This window comes from Prenolepis imparis, unplaced genomic scaffold (assembly GCF_030444845.1).
Source record: "Prenolepis imparis isolate NDT839.2.m4 unplaced genomic scaffold, iyPreImpa1.0 SCAF_9, whole genome shotgun sequence".
NCBI classification, from domain to species: Eukaryota; Metazoa; Arthropoda; class Insecta; order Hymenoptera; family Formicidae; genus Prenolepis; species Prenolepis imparis.
The window spans coordinates 12,793,313-12,809,536 of NW_028141167.1; the positions used below are offsets into that span (position 1 = coordinate 12,793,313).

The 16,224-nt window shown below is 34.8% G+C and overlaps 3 protein-coding genes across 6 annotated transcripts; 1 reads left to right on the plus strand and 2 right to left on the minus strand.

The window, feature by feature from the left end:
* Window positions 1–520: 520 nt before the first annotated feature.
* On the minus strand, window positions 521–8,782 carry Sec24ab (Protein transport protein Sec24AB). Of its 3 annotated transcripts, none has more exons than XM_083046081.1 (15): window positions 8,605–8,782; window positions 7,644–7,792; window positions 6,125–7,257; window positions 5,858–6,010; window positions 5,654–5,769; window positions 5,330–5,432; window positions 5,058–5,187; window positions 4,867–4,976; window positions 4,124–4,739; window positions 3,477–3,806; window positions 3,189–3,299; window positions 2,857–3,029; window positions 2,440–2,775; window positions 2,231–2,334; window positions 521–2,016 (listed from the first exon to the last, which is right to left on the minus strand). In XM_083046081.1, the coding sequence occupies exons 2-15, from the start codon at window positions 7,783–7,785 to the stop codon at window positions 1,902–1,904; spliced, it is 3,672 nt and encodes a 1,223-aa protein (XP_082902207.1). In that variant the 5' UTR covers window positions 7,786–7,792; window positions 8,605–8,782; the 3' UTR covers window positions 521–1,901. The 3 variants fall into 3 exon arrangements, with proteins under 3 accessions (XP_082902207.1, XP_082902208.1, XP_082902206.1); XM_083046082.1 differs by having other exon boundaries at window positions 5,058–5,184; window positions 7,644–7,808; window positions 8,605–8,781; XM_083046080.1 differs by having other exon boundaries at window positions 7,644–7,808; window positions 8,605–8,781.
* A 626-nt stretch (window positions 8,783–9,408) lies between these two features.
* Window positions 9,409–13,497, minus strand: Vimar (visceral mesodermal armadillo-repeats). 2 transcript variants are annotated; one of them, XM_083046086.1, is made up of 10 exons: window positions 13,467–13,497; window positions 12,473–12,613; window positions 12,087–12,320; window positions 11,613–11,779; window positions 11,257–11,488; window positions 10,889–11,035; window positions 10,418–10,813; window positions 10,183–10,315; window positions 9,855–10,123; window positions 9,409–9,768 (listed from the first exon to the last, which is right to left on the minus strand). In XM_083046086.1, exons 1-10 carry the CDS (start codon window positions 13,480–13,482, stop codon window positions 9,629–9,631), a joined length of 1,875 nt encoding a protein of 624 aa, XP_082902212.1. In that variant the 5' UTR covers window positions 13,483–13,497; the 3' UTR covers window positions 9,409–9,628. The 2 variants fall into 2 exon arrangements, with proteins under 2 accessions (XP_082902212.1, XP_082902213.1); XM_083046087.1 differs by lacking the exon at window positions 13,467–13,497 and adding an exon at window positions 12,723–12,863.
* Window positions 12,909–14,911, plus strand: LOC145940678 (transmembrane protein 242). The gene is made up of 3 exons (XM_083046095.1): window positions 12,909–13,050; window positions 13,844–14,220; window positions 14,570–14,911. The coding sequence occupies exons 1-3, from the start codon at window positions 12,981–12,983 to the stop codon at window positions 14,573–14,575; spliced, it is 453 nt and encodes a 150-aa protein (XP_082902221.1). The 5' UTR covers window positions 12,909–12,980; the 3' UTR covers window positions 14,576–14,911.
* Window positions 14,912–16,224: the final 1,313 nt, after the last annotated feature.

The following is a 16,224-nucleotide window of genomic DNA, read 5'->3' on the forward strand; positions in this document are numbered from 1 at the left end:
TGATATATATCAAATTTATCGCTTAGGGATATAAATAACATCGATATATTATCGATGTATTATCTATATCCTGTAAGCGATACAAATTTGCATTATTAATTGTGATAGCGAGTAGCTTTTTATATCCATACGCATGCTATAATTTCCTACATCGAGACGAAAATAATAATAATATATGTGTTGGGATAAACTAGGAGGCTTCAATATTTTGATAAAAAAAAGAGATAGCTGACTAAAAATTGAAGCATTTTTTTTGTAATATACAATTTGTGATTTATAAAAAATTGGGTACACGGATGGGGGTTCGTTAAAAGATGTACAATTATTTCCCATATAATACGTGTAATGTATATGTATGTATATGAGTATATGTATATATGTAGGTATAATATATATTATTAAATAATAGACTAAATCATCATGCTAATTTTGCCTTGAGCGAATCATAAAATATAAATGACAAGAAAATTAATGCCAGGAAATTCTGTTTCGATAGCACGATACAATACGAACAGCGTGATTATTTTACAATATTCATTCTTTTATTTACTATAACATTCGTCAGCGTTCTATATATTCGTTTCACCATTATTTATTTCTTATAAAGTCTTTTATAGGCGAGTTTATATCCGCTTCGACGATCGATTAGTATTTTACAGTCGAGCGAATTAAATTATTCTCTCTCCATTCGCGCCTCTCTTTCCATTATTAATCAGTTACATAATTCAATTGCAATAATCTTCTTTAATCGTAACGTTTATCGACTGTTTGGAATTGCCGTCGTGACTATATGCTCGTTACAAAGTCTCTCTAATCTTACAGTATGGATTAACAACCTGTCATTGTCTGAGGAATGACGTACAGCAATCGATATAATATTTTATGAGTCGTTACTATCCTCTCTCTCTCTTGTTCATTTTATTGCCTATAGGTGATTAAATTGCAAAAAGTGCATTGCTTATCACCGTTAAATATTTTTTTCATTTGGCGACACATGTCCTGCAAGTACACACACTTTCGTTTTATTACTTATATTAAAAATGCAAAATTGCACTCATTTAATACCGTTTCTATTGTTTTGCGTATAATTATTTATAAATAATATATATGTATAATCACTTGTAAATAATATTTGTCTTTTTTTTTTTTACGATTTTGCAGATGTTTGTACATGTGTGTGTGTGTGTGTGTGTGTGTACATGTGTATGGTATTTAAGATAAGAACACTTGCGTATATATTAATTCGCGACAATAACGATACTTCGATGAATGGGAAAGAGAAAACTCAAAAATATTTATATATTAATTTTAAAAAATATTCTATACAAACAAACATATATCTCATCAAACAAATTTATATTACTCGTCATATTCATGCCATTCACGAATTACCATTATTGTAGAAAAGGAAATTTTCTTACTGAACAAATGAGAATTTCGTAGAAATAAAATTGCTGTAGATATATAACACAAAATCATATGTAAAAAAATTGGATATCATTTACCGGGTAAGTTAAAGCATAGAGAAATTGCTTAAACCCAAGTGGATATGCGCAACTAGAATGCACATCTTGTTATATTAGAGTTATTGATGATAAAGAATCATATATGTAATAGTAATAATAATAACAATCTATCATATTTAAATGCGTCAGTGTCTTTCAATAAGGCTGTCACTGTTGCATAAGTAGATGGCATAAGTAGGTCTTGAATTATGTGATATGTCCCAATATATCCCGAAGACCCAAAATCGATGAATTGTGATGAATTGCGCAACTATTTCGTCGCACAATTTTTTTTTTGTATAATAGTTCCATGGTATAATAGTTCCATAGATTCATATAGATTCGATAATTAACACTTCCAATGTTTAATCTCACCCAAGAATTTCCTTAGCTTGGTCACTCCTTCACTTGCGTCTTAAGATGTTGCAAGAACTCATAATAACTAAGAGCGGATTCGAATCGATCTTCTATCAATCGTTCAATGAATAATGTCCTAAAATGACTATCGTCCCTGAAAAACAATTAATCGTAATTAACTTATTAATTATAAAATCAATTAAAATTAATTATAAAATCAATTAAAATTAAATTATAAAATCAAAACAATTATTTTATTACTTATAAAATCAAGATGTAGACAACTCAGAGATGTAAATATGGAAGATAATTGTATAATGACTTGCAATTTGTAATAACTTCTTTTTTGTTATCAATCAGAAACTTACCTGATAATTTGTACAGGTGCATAGTACGGTTTCTCTTCTTGTAAGCTAAACACAAAATTTCGCAATCGTTCGCTTTCTACTGTATCCAACTCCGGTAGTTCGTACTGTAAATTTAAGAAAAAATGAATTGTATTTTTTTTATCTCGATATAGATCAGAAATGTTTACAATCCTTTTAAATGCAGCTGATAAAAATTATTAAATGCTCACCATTTCTTCCGGGATAGATGCAAATGCCGAAACTCCGAGTACATTGGAACAAAATATTGGATTAACGTTTTTCCCAACGTAAATCAAGATTCTGTCCTCGGAGTCTATAAGAAAGACGCCCCGGCTGTCAAGTTTTTCCGCGGATAGATGAAGTCGCGGCGGCTGCGGACAGACTTTGCCATCAATATCCTTCGAATTGCGATCATCGAGCGCGTGAACGGGATATAAATCAGGAAATATAATCTGTATCAGCTGTCCCAATGGTAATGTCTTCAATTGAAACATGGCGAATACACGATCGTCCAAACGTGTACTCGTGCCGGATCTGAAGGCTACCTGTCAATTCATAACAAAGATAGGAGCGATAACAAGCTTGTCTAAATGTAAACTAGATGTGTGAGATCATTAATAACTTACGCTCTTCAACAACGCGATAATATACAGCGGTAGCAACTTTAAGCTTCCTGGAGCGATAAGTCCTCCCCCGCCGGAAGATTGAGACAGTCGATATGCGGACAAGACGTCAATAGCAACATTTATCAACGCATCTCTGGCATCCGACAAAGATGATTGAAGCGATCGATCGACAGCTATATAATAATATTTAAACATATGCTTTCTTTAATTTTATTTATAAGAGCAGGAACTTTAGAGATAAATATTTTATTTTTTTAATATTTAAACTTTTAAGTTTTACCTTAAAGATTCATGCAAAGCAGCGCATGCAATTATGCAAAAAATTGACTCACCCATTTTTGATAGCAGACCCACTATGCATTGCTGATCCGCAGAATGCAGGATATCCGATAGACTGGAGACGACTGGTAAACTTAGGGTGTGCACTCTAATCCTTCGCTCACCTTTAAATATAAATATAATATATAATATAATTATATAATAAATGTAATATATAATAAATATAATTATAATAATTAAATATAATTATAATAAATATAATATATAATAAATATAAATATATACAAAATGTAAAATGTGAGAAAATTGCTCCGAAAGGAAAGAGAACAAGTATCTATTACCTTTGCTTGAAGTATAGAGAAGAGACGCTTGGAAGCACACATTCTGCACGTCGGAGAGGGTCTCGTCGATCGAGATTTGCATACCGAAACCGGCGTCCGGATTAATGTTTGGTAAACAGAGAAGGTCGGTCGATCGAACGAAGAAGCTGCCGTGGAAGGCGTGGATGCTAAGACCGCGTGTGCAGCGAAGCCGCATCACCGCCTCGAAACCGATCTTTCTGGTCAAATAACGGCGAAGCAATCTCTCCAATGTCTCAGTATTCTGCAACTTTGATGCTCGAAACAGTGGCAGATGGTAAATGCAGCCACCCGTAAACTTTGACATGCATGCTGCAGAATATAATAAAAAAGAAAATCAAATATTACACATATTTGTCAATATAATACAAATTAATTGACAACAAATTTCATCATTGCACCATTTACTAGTTTGTGCAACGAAAGAAATTTTCTCGAAAAGTAAGGTATCATTCGAATATATGCGATAAGATTTAATAGAGAATAGAATCTGTTTATTTTTTAAATGTATATTAGAGAAAAAGAACTCAAAAATATCACAAGAGTTAATCGTTTGCAAATTCAAATAGGTTTACTGCAAGATTAATCGTTTCATTAGAATAGTATTCAATAGAGATAGCTTTACTTACATAGAGTTGCTAGATCGCTGTATTGACTATTCAACAAGAACAAATCGATCGCGATTTGTTGTCCACTGCAATCCAGAGCGAACCTTTTGTAGAAGTCCGTCGCCGGATTAAGATGCGGCACATCCTTGTTCGTTCTGGTGTTGGGATCCTCTCGCGGCTGCAAGGCTCCTGGGCCAACATTGGGCAGGCACGTCTGGAAAACGGTGACGCGTCCTCCAGTAGAGGAGAGAAGTTTCAGGGCAGCTTGAAGGCCGGCGCCGAGAGCGCTGTTAGTATCGTGGGTGCCGTAAAACTTGACGGACAGCTGGGCGAGAAGGTCGCGAATGAGCTCCTCGCGTTCCTTCAGATTTACAATCAGGTTCTCCGGACATGGCAGAAACACATCGTCGATATCCAGCATTACCATCTCGTGCGGCTGCGACACGTTATCGGGCATGCTGAAGAAATGTAGGGCAGAGTCGACAGCGAGAAAACCGACTTGGGTCCGGCTGTCGCCGGGGAGACGCGACAGTTCGTCGGTGATGGTGTTGCAGACGATTTGCAAATAGCCGCTTTCCACCGCGAGACGAGAAACGTCCATGACGAAGAGGTAGACAGCAGGCTGGGGTGGACGGACCTGGAAAATGTATTATTTTATAGATTTTATAAATAATATGTAGATATTTTATCTATAATTCACAAAAGCTTTAGTTAGTACATATATGTATATAATCAGAGTTGAGTGAAAAAATGATGATACTGACCATATACTCGCTTGGAGCGATAAATTCTATCGTGCCAGTTCTGACTTCTGGCCGTCGTGATGGATCGCCGTACGATTTCGTCACAGGATCGAATTGAAATTCCTCAGGAACTGAGAAGACAACGAGATGTGAGTATACTTAATCGCCACATAATATTAAGCGATAAATATAAGCAATTCTGTGTTCATTACGTTCATTTAGTCTGAAACAAAGATTGCACTTCCATCTTCTCGAATCGACGAAATATACAAATGGGTTGATGTATGTTCTGCAAGCTCGACAACGTACGATTGTGTTACATTGAATCACTGCCAAATGCTGCTGCGACAAACAACACATTTCATATTACTGAAATTTATTTCCACAAAAAAGTATTCCAAAGAGTTATACAAAATAAAATCTTACACAATCTAGGCCTGTATAATTTAAGTTATAGAAACTTATTTATACATGCATCACTTACGTTTAGGTCTCTAAAAGGATGTATTAGCACGCCAAATGGTAATCTTGATTTTTGAAGAAGCGAATTTGATTCCGGAACCTTTGTCAGTGTAGACCTGAATATTCTGTAATTATTGAATACATTACGTAAGAATTAACATTCATATCTTGAAACAATTTCAGACAATATACAAAAGTTCTAAATTGTTCAATTTCACAATAAGAATGTAATCTCTATCAAGAATACAATATCTACAATATCTTATCTTAGATAAAATAACGTTTCTTTTTTTTAGATAAGAATGTAATTTCTTAGATAAAATAATAAAGAAAAGGGGAAACTTACTCAGGATTACAATTTACGTTATCCAGGAATTCCTGATGTAACCTGATCTTTGGTGGCTCGACTTTTTCAGGTGGCAGTATATTTCTACATTGTAGAAGATCTACTGATTCCACTCCCTAAAGAATATATTAAAGTAACACATTTATATGCTACATTCTACATATGTAACTAAAACACCAAAATATTTCGATAAAAAATAAATACCCATATTTTGTTGAAGCCACTTTGTGCAACGTTTAGATTGCCCATCTGATTATTTAATTGGTTTAATTGGTCAGGATACATATTAGGATATCTTCTATTTAACGAGTCTAACGGGACGTTCGTCATCGGGCCAGGTTGTGAACGAGTATCGTACTAAAAATATAAATAAAACTTATAAAATCATATGTCACATAGAAAAAAAAGTTAATTAAATCAAAGTTAGTTTTAATATTATATTTCAAATGCTGTTTCCTCAAGTTCCATTACCATCTGTTGTCCCGGAAGAGGCGGCATTCCTGATAGCGGCGGTCTCGCATTATGTAACTGATTAACTCCCAAAGGTGGTGCGGTGGTCTTTGGAGGTAGCATCATGGTATTGGCAGTGTCTTGTTGCGGATATCTTTTTTGGCCAGCTAAATTTTGATGTATATTCTGACCTTGAGGAATACTTCCCAATCCCGTGGGATCCATGTAACCAGTAAGTAAATTTTGCTGCGGTTTCAGAGCCTGAGGAGAATAATCCTGGGGATTCCGCGAGTCTACATTATGACCTTGGGAACTGGAGAATAAGTTTCGCGTACTAGTGTTCAATGGTGTTGACGTTGGACTGAATATATTCTGTTGACTGCTGTACTTGAGTTGAGGATTATTTAAGTTTTCAGAGAGACCGATTGTCGATTGTACTTGGATATTCTGAATTCTCGGAGACTGTATACTGGAAATTGCTGCATCTTGTTGCACCTGCCTGGTTTGATTCAAATGTTGAGTGGTATTCGAAGGAGGTAGACTAACGTTGGATGAAGATGGAAAAGTAGGATCACTTTGACCGTGCACCGAGGTTCTATTTATTCCAGTAAAGGATATCTGACCTCCCGCAATTTGATCCGTAGAGATTTGACTAGGCTTTTTGATGCTACTGGATGTTCCAGAAATGCCTACAGTTCCCTGCGCAGCATTAGTAGGCAGGGGATTGGTTGTCCATTGATAACTTTGGTTTACTTTAGCACGCTCCGGTTCGACGGTATCCGTAAACGTCGAAGGCGCGGATCCTGACGACAAGTTTTTGGCTAGTGAAGGCATCTGATTCGAAGAAATCGCGGATCTATGCTGAATCTCCTGATTAGGTTGAGATACAAAAGCAGTCGTAGATGTACTGACTGCAACATTTGAATGAGTACTAGTAGCATATTGGCTAGAAATCCCGTAAGGGTTTGTAGGATTATGCAGTTGTGTTGTTCTAGGTAGCGAAGGCAATGCATTGGAACTTGGAGGTCCATTTATTGGTGGCATTGGCGGTCGAGGCAACTGAGGCCGATATTGATTATGAAGATATTGAGTCGGCGATGGATCTCTGGAAGTTTCCCTGGACGGGTCGCGCGACGATTGCGACGATGGTGTGCCTGGAAATACATTTAATTATCTCAATTTTAATAACAAATTTTTTATAAACAAAATTCGAGTAACATGTTTAAAATTTCATTTCAATTTTGTTTAAAGTAGATGCTTTAAAATGAAAAATATGTGTGGTTGTATAATATTGCTTTATAAAATTAATTATCAACTTTCTTGAAATAAAATTTTACATTTAATTAGATATTGATGCAAACTTTATGTTAACGTGTGGAATTTAAATGTTTTTTTTTGTCAGCAATTAATCTGCTAATTATTTATTTAAAAAAGCAAACGATTAATTTGACAAAAGTCACTAATAGAGAAGTAGTATATAGATTATACTTGAGATGTAAAGTTTCTCTTTGCCACATATATGTTTTTGGCAAAAACTTACCAGTCAAATTATACTGAGGGGACTGCATACCATTTTGTTGAGATGCAGAACTTTGGCCATTTACTATCGGCGACGGATCATTTTTCAAAGGATTATTGGGCTCTGGATACACCGAATACTGGTAACCACTTGACTGCGACATTTTGTTGCTTTAAAGCAGTCACACTGCAAAATAAAATATATCATTTAATTAATTATGGTAATATATTCTTAAAGACAGATATATTAGAAAATAATTATAAACTATTTAAGGTCCATTTTTGTTAATTATTATTCAAGATAAGTTTAAAAGGATAAACATAATAATAACAGGACAAAAATCTACTGCTTAGATTCTATTTGAATTCTCTTTGTAAATCGACAAATGACATGAAAAGGCACGATTACTTTTAATATAGCAGCAAGAATGTTACTTTATACTATCAAACTATAGATCTATGCAAAGCAACTCACAGACTACCTCGAGTAAGAAGTTAGAAATTGAAAACCAGACAGAGTGAAACAAGAGTATCGGAGCTGCAACGAGCTCACTCTAAAGGTACCATTTCATGTGCAGCGTGCTGTCGCAGCAGTTTACTGCTATTGGTGGTTCAATTGAACAAATAGCAAAACCAGAAAAGCAGAACACGCGATACGCAACCAGTTGATTCTATATTATTATTTCAGTTATTATTGTGATATTAATAATAGATTTTAAGAATACAATTCATGATTATGAGAATATAAAAGCAAAAACCGTAATTTTAACTTGAAATAATAAGAGAACAAAGAAATATGCTCTAGCAAATTTTGCTGCGCATGAAAAGGTACCTTAAGGCAATTGGCATATTTTTTTTTTTTTATCAATCCACGAAAAAGTATAGCAGTTTGACGTTTGAGCAGTAGTCAAAACGCATTGTCAGCGTGCCAAAAGGTTAAAATGCAGAAGGCGGGGGCTGGACTGTCGGAGTGCTCCGCTCACCTTCGTAATGACGCGGGTCGCCCGAAATTAGAAGGGGATGGACGCGGATTCGGGCATATCACCCCGTATTTATCTCCACTACGGTCCTACGGGGCGATATCACTATAATTGCTGCGACTCGAGAGAGAACGGACAGACAAGCACGCACAACATTTACGTGGCAGCTCGCGCGACTGTCGCGCCACGGCATGGATCGGATATGACACGTGACAGGTGGCAGGTGGATCGGCGAGGCCGATTCCGCCCGGGTGCGTTCGAAAATCCTACCCGCGGAGGATCGATATGTATCGTTGAACCCTTCTGTCGATGAACCCGGTGCCCCGCGGCAACTCTTTAATCCTTCCGTCAACGCATAATTCTTTAGTATTCATTGATGGAAAATTATTCGGTGACAGAAGGGTCAATTGAGACCAACCAGGATAAAAAGACACAGATTTCTTCGTCCTGATTAAATACTACTCCCAAAGCAATTTTAAATTTCTTCTGTCAATGCATAATTTTTCATTTTTTCATCAATATCCGGATATCCATACATTGATGGAAAGATGAAAAATTATGTATTGGTAGAAGAGTTAATTGAAATTATAATTTTAATTATATCTTAATTTCACTTTTCCCTTCATACATCAAACAAAATTATAAAAATATGAAATTTAAAAAAATTACAAATCTATCTGTATAAATAAAGTACCGCAGATACATTTTCTTGATAAATCAAGCATCGATTAATAATACCTTAGTCGAAGTAGCCCTTAAGAAGATTTCTATGAAAATCTTATGAAATTAATTGTGATGGCACTCATGTACATCAATAGAATATGTATTTCTCAATAAATAAAGTACATTTTACAATGTACATCAATCTGTGGATCAAGTTTGAATGATGATTTGGTCATTGGAGAAGTTTGCGTAATTGCTCTTTGGAATGAATGGAAGATACAACAATGGCAAGCATATGAACGCGTAATGGTTTGATTTGGTCATCCAGTTTTTTCTTTTTAGAACACTTTTAGCAATCGAGTTCCTAGCTCGTACCCAGGACAGTGCACAGTGCAGTGACACGTGTCCAGATCTCCGTACTATCACTATTTTCATTTTTGTGCAACTGTAAAGCTTTACACGCATCGGCTAATCCACAGTTTTTCAGATGTTTTTTTAACTGGTCTAAGAATAAAATTGTTTGGCGAGATTAAATATCGGACAATTTTTAACGTAGTGCTACAGAGCTAATGCTTTTCCAAGATAAATACCTGATTGCACGACGCCATCCAACAGAGATAGTGCGTTTAGCACAATATGTATTTCGAGATCATCGGCTCGCGTTTTGAAAAATTCGCGCATGTTGCTCCCAAAGTCCGCCTCGATCAGCAACTCCTCGGATTCCATCGGACAGATCCTCGTCAATATCGTCAGACCCAGTATCGCTTCATTTTGCATTAATGCGTGCTGTGCCAGAAGCATATTAACCAAGTGCCGCACCGCTCCGTATTTGATGATCGACAAGGCGATCTGCTTGTCCCTGAAAAAATAATGTACTAGTTTGAGAACTGTAAAAGCATTTGAAAAGTGAGAACAAACCTGCTATTGTTCATTATCCAAGCGATTAATCGATTCGCTTCACCCTGAACGCCAGGATGATCCGCGATGGTGCACCATTCGACCGCTCGCTTGATTAGGTCCTCCCTTCGTCCTAAGGAGATTGCTGCTTCTCCTACAGCAAGTAACTCGGTCGTAATTATTACATTATTGAATTATAATAAATATTGTGTCGCTGTTTAGTTCTTAAGAGAGGTATTTTTTTATGAGTGCTCACTTTGGCCGTCTATGACTATCCTAAGGGTTCCTAGCAATTTGAAAACAACGGGAAAGGTGGGGATGTCCAGCATCGGATAGAGCGTATCGATCAGACCGTCAGCGAGTATCAGCGATTTGTTGTCCGCAGGTATGACGAGATTGCGTAATGCGCTGAGTAAGGCGTGCTGGCATCTAATGTCCCCGGACTTGCTGTCGTTCCTTTGAAGAAGCTTCAGCAGCTTCCGATGAATGCCCTGTTCGACCATATGCTTGCAATGTATATCGGTTCGCGCAAAGTTGCCCATAGCCAAAACCGCGGTGATCTGCAAGTCTTCGTCGATGCTCTCCAGCCATTCTACCAACTTTCTGTAGACATCGCCTTTGCTATCATTGTAAAGGAAGTTCATGCTATCATCTAGACAAGAAGCAAAGGAATATTTGTTAGACTGAATAAAATTCGATTTTCAAGAGCTTTCCTCTCCGAACTCACCTCCAGTTAAGATTAAAACTATTAAGTTGCAAGCAATTTTTAGAACAAATCGCGTCTCTTCGTCGTTGCAGTGCGGACCATGTTTTTCTAATAATTTCAGGAGCAAGTCGCACACTCCTGTTTTGGCTAGCAACAGCTTTGTTTTTTCTAGGAGATGGAATTAAGTTACTACAACATTATTATTACTTCAATTTAATTCATTCAAGCGTTTAACTTAATTAATTTTAATTTAAATTAATTTAAATTTAAATTTAATTAAAAATTAATAAAATAAATAAATCAAATAAATTAAATTTAAATAAATAAATTAATACACTAAAAACAATCATCAAGATTTGTTAATCAATAAAAACTTATCATTAACATACCATCTTCCGCTTGACCATGTAATAATTCCAAACACATTTCACATAATTCAGAGGAAGTGTCGCTGACTAATACATCCATCAGAATTCTCATTAATCTTTCGTCGAGAAATATTATGTTTGCGTCATTCAATAAGCTAAGAGTGAGTAATGCGTGCACTGCCGCTTCTCCACCACTGGTCCCATCCTCCTCCAAGATGCTGCAAAGAGTGGATACTATGTCTTCTTTGAGTGCCTGATGAAGTATATTTAACGATTACAATTTTTTCCTGTCCGTCGTGTTTTTGCAACATCATTGTTGATTATTTTATTCATCATTGCATGACATACTCTTGAAAAGATATGATGTAATTTCTTACCTCTTCGTGCAACGCTTCTTGATCCACCAAAAAATTTAACAAAGAACCAGCAGCTACATTTCGCAGAAAGCTTGCACCCTCGGCGTTCTTCAAAGCAATACTTTTCTTCAGCACTGTTAAAATTACTTTCAACCCATCATGCTCCCGCACTAGTTTCTTACCATTCTCTGTAAAATAATTATTTCTCACTTAAGCTTTTATGCTTTCAATTTACTTTTATATTTTTAATTTATATTTTATTAATTATTATTATATATTATATTTATACATATATTATTTATAATTTATATTTTCAATGTATATTTCAAATATATTTATATCTTTTCACGATAATTGAGAGCTTAATATACAAATCTATGCTTGAATGCATACAAAAATTTTGAAAATTTCTGATTTTTATTTTGGATAGTTATATAGATAATTATGATAATTATATAAGATAAATTCTTGTGTAAATGTGACTGTTGCAACAACCATTTTCGTAACAGATATTTCCTAGAGCTCTGGAAGCCTGCGTCAGTATGTCTATATCCTTTTTCTTCAGCAAGTCGATCAATGCTTGTATCAACTCTACATTGGTATACTTCTCCCTTCCCTTTTCAGTCTTTGCAATCTCTGCAATGGCTTTTGCCGTTTTTGCTACAATCTGTTTAGACTTGTGTCCAAGCAATGTGAGGAAAACGTCATCGATGGCTATCTCCAACGTCTCTAAAATCACATATACCAATTAATAACAATTTCACATAATACGATGCTAAAGTATCAGCGATAGAGATAGTACAATAAATTGAAAAAAAATCCAGGAAGCATAAAGTGTTGATCGCACACATCCAGACTTGATAAAAGCTCAATGTTTGTACCTCCAGTGAAAGTTTTGCTGGCACTCGCTATAGAATCCAACGTGTCAACGATATTAGAGCATTCATTTTCCTGCGTGGCATCAAGTCTCACAGCGCGCCTCAAATCGTCGACGAGTTCATCGATATTATGCTTCGCCTCGCCTGCAATTTCGCGTCGAAAGAAATCATTGTAGAATACTCTTTCAAAAATAGAGGGGAGAAAAAAAGGAAGAAAAAGATGTGAAATGAGGGACAACGGGATGACGGATACCTGCCATTTCCGGATCAGCTGATCGAGAATCCGCAAAACTTGCGGCCGATTTGCCTGACCTGTCGCACGAAATGTCAAAGGAGAATCCCGGCAATCCCTCCGATCACATACGGATTTCACATACCGATTTCACATACGGAATTGTATCGCGCAGTCATCCCGCATGTGTGGCGAACCGAGTGGACGACGACGTCTCTTGGACGCTTCATTTAAAAATGGCGGAATAACCGGCCAAGTGATTTCTTGTTTCTCTTTCAAATGGCGGAGTCGATTGATACCGCGAGAACGTCCGTCGTGAAATCCGCGAAAGACAAGGAGAAGATATATGGTGAGTTTAATTCAAGATGTCGTACCGGGAAATTATAAGAGGAATTTCCATCCTCGCGCGTATATTTTCGAGCGACCTGACCTCAAAATCTGCGTTTTTTCGCCGAGAGAGAGAGAGAGAGAGAGAGAGAGAGAGAGAGAGAGAGAGAGATACACGTGTGTTAATAATACCTAATAAGCTGCACACTGTATTTATACAATTATTATGGTTATTAAAAGTTAAAAAATCTAGAAAATATATGAACATGTTCGATTTAATCTTAGTCTCTGCTCGGGAGAATTTTTTTGGTTATTACACAAGATGCCTTATATTTTGACATCAACAGAAGTTCTCAGAAGAAATTAAGGATATTAGTAAATTTTGATCACAAATGATTTTTTTCACGACTGTGAATTTAATATTTCGACTTCTTTTACCTGATAGTTTTATCATTGTTGCGTAACATGCGTAACTGCAACTGTGTTAATTATTGGGTGCGTTCAGAACACACAACAGTTGAGCAACGTTACTAGATTAATCTATTGGGTTGTTCGGAAAGTCATTTCGTTTTTTTCACATACAATTTGTATGTGAAAAAAACGAAATGACTTTCCGAACAACCCAATATATTATATCGCCATATAATATACAAAATCTAGTCACGTTGCTCAACTGTTGTGTGTTCTGAACGCACCCATACTGATGTTCAGTTCCAGCTCGTCCCTGTGTTTTTCTTTTTCACTCTTTTCATCGCTTTCTGTTAATATTCAATTCATTGCGTGTTTTTTCAGTAAACTTATTGATATTTCCGTAGCTGCAGTATTTCTAAGCGCTGTCACAAGTATTTCCGCCCTTGCTGGCTTTGCCAGAGCAGTAGGGGTTGCCAAGAAGCAAGATCCAAAACACTTTGGAGAAGGAATTTCTGGCGTTAGAGGAGTCCATGAAACAGGAGCATCTTTAGCGATACGAGCCCTGGGCTGGGGCTCGCTTTGTGCTATCACAGGATGTGGCTTATTTTTCTACGGAATCTGGAAAATGTCTGGAGCCACTAATGCGGAGGAATTTAGATTAAAAATGGGTTCTCTGTTACCGAAAATACCAAAGAATAATCCACCTCAAAGTAGAACAGAATTCCAAGGCTTGACAGATCTATTGATGTACCTCTCTGAAGATTGGGGACGAAATAAAGAGGTATGATTTGTCTAACTTTAATACTAGTGATGTCTATTTTTTTTTAATAATTTGCAATATCTAAAATATATATAAATATTCATATTTGATATACAATAAAATGTTCAAAGAAAGATATAGAAAAAAAGTCTTAAGTTTTTAATTCTCAGTTTTCTTTTGAATTCCTCCTCACAACTGATAATACTATTTGCAAGTAGTGTTTAAAATTAATCGAAACATTATTTAGATTGTGTTTATCTTTGTGAGAGATTTATTAATATTAAAATGCTTTTTGTGATGTATTCATATTTCATAAGAGTAAGATATATTTATAAGGAATAATATCAATGATTATTTTTTTATGTTGTAGGAATAAAGATTTGAACATACGTAATATGTATGTATCTTGTTTGTGACCAGCAGGTCACTGCTGCCATATAATTGCTTTGCAAATCACGTAATCAGTCGAGAATCGTACGATTGTACACGTGAATCATGCACGAGTTTATCGCATGCTACCAAATAACTCATTGTGCGTGTGTTAAAAAGGTTGAATAAATTTTATGAGTAACATACTTGTAAATTAAATTAATTAGTAGCGAATATATTAACTTGTGAATAAATATATATATATTTTATATATTCATTGCATATTTAATTACATACAATATATTATATCTAAATAAAAATTATAAAATTATAATATTTGTGAGAAATACGTCATTACCACACAATATCAAATTAAGAAAAGTAGTTAATTTAATAAACGTCACTAATCATGACTATGTTATGTTAATTATTCGCAAAAAATTTTGATAATAGAGTACTATTGAAATAAAATACTACTATATTAAAGAGCCTTACTTAGCAAAATATTTAATCTGCACTATTATATTTGCGTTTGTGCGCTATTGCTTTACATTGCTTTTTCATGATTTTTTTCATTTAAGCTCTATAAGATTTATTAGATTATCTATAGTCGATGAATTTTTAAAAAAGATCAAGAACACTATCGTAGTCTTAAAAGTTCTAAGACTAATATTTGCACTTTGCAAGATTCGTAATATTTTGGAAAATCTTTTTAAATATTGATTTTTTAATATTTTTCGAAAATTTATTTAATTAAAAAAAAATCGTAATTAAAAAACGGTAAGTAAAAGTGATAGAAAGCTTGTTCTTGTTTATAAATCTTCGTAAACAGATTTAAAATTATTATATATGCATAATATAAAAGTAATTTATTTATCATTTCGTAAATAATTCATATAACTTTAATCTTTCTGAAATAAAGTTGAGGATATATCTTGAATTTTCCTTTTTTTCGATGTCAAAAATAAAATTAAAATCCAATAAAAATGCACTTTTTTCTACTAATAATTGCTGACTATGAATTTTTAAAAATTATGCAATTTTGCAGATAAAAAAACACCGAAAAGTCAATATTTAACAGCGTATATATCCGAAAATGTAGCGAATTTTACAGACTGCTTGGCACAAATCACATTTTTGAAGTTTCTCCGACCGTATTTCAAAGTGATTAAAAAATCACGGGAGATATATTTTAAATAATTGTTTCGTAAAACAATCGATATCGCACGGAGAAAAATCTCTCGATCAGTAATTAATTTGTAATTACTCACTGTTAAATTAATCTGCTGCAAAGATCTTGTTTTATTTTATTAAAGTATCACGTATAATCCCACACATGTCTTATCACATATGTCTTATATTAATAAAAAAAGATTAAACACATTTTCCAGTATATCAATATTAAACAATAGAAAAGTTGGTCTGTTCATTATCTATACAAGATATATCACGTTAAAGGAACGTGAGATGACTCGGCCATATACTTATGTTAACTAAAAAAGACCGGTACAAAGGTGATCTTGAAATGAGGATTGCATAAGAAACGACAGCGTAATAGTAAATTATCAACTATGCGTGAAAAAGTGCCGAGTGTATTATCAAGTAATGGTTTATATATTCACAAAACAACCAGTTAAGTATTTTTACTTGGAAACG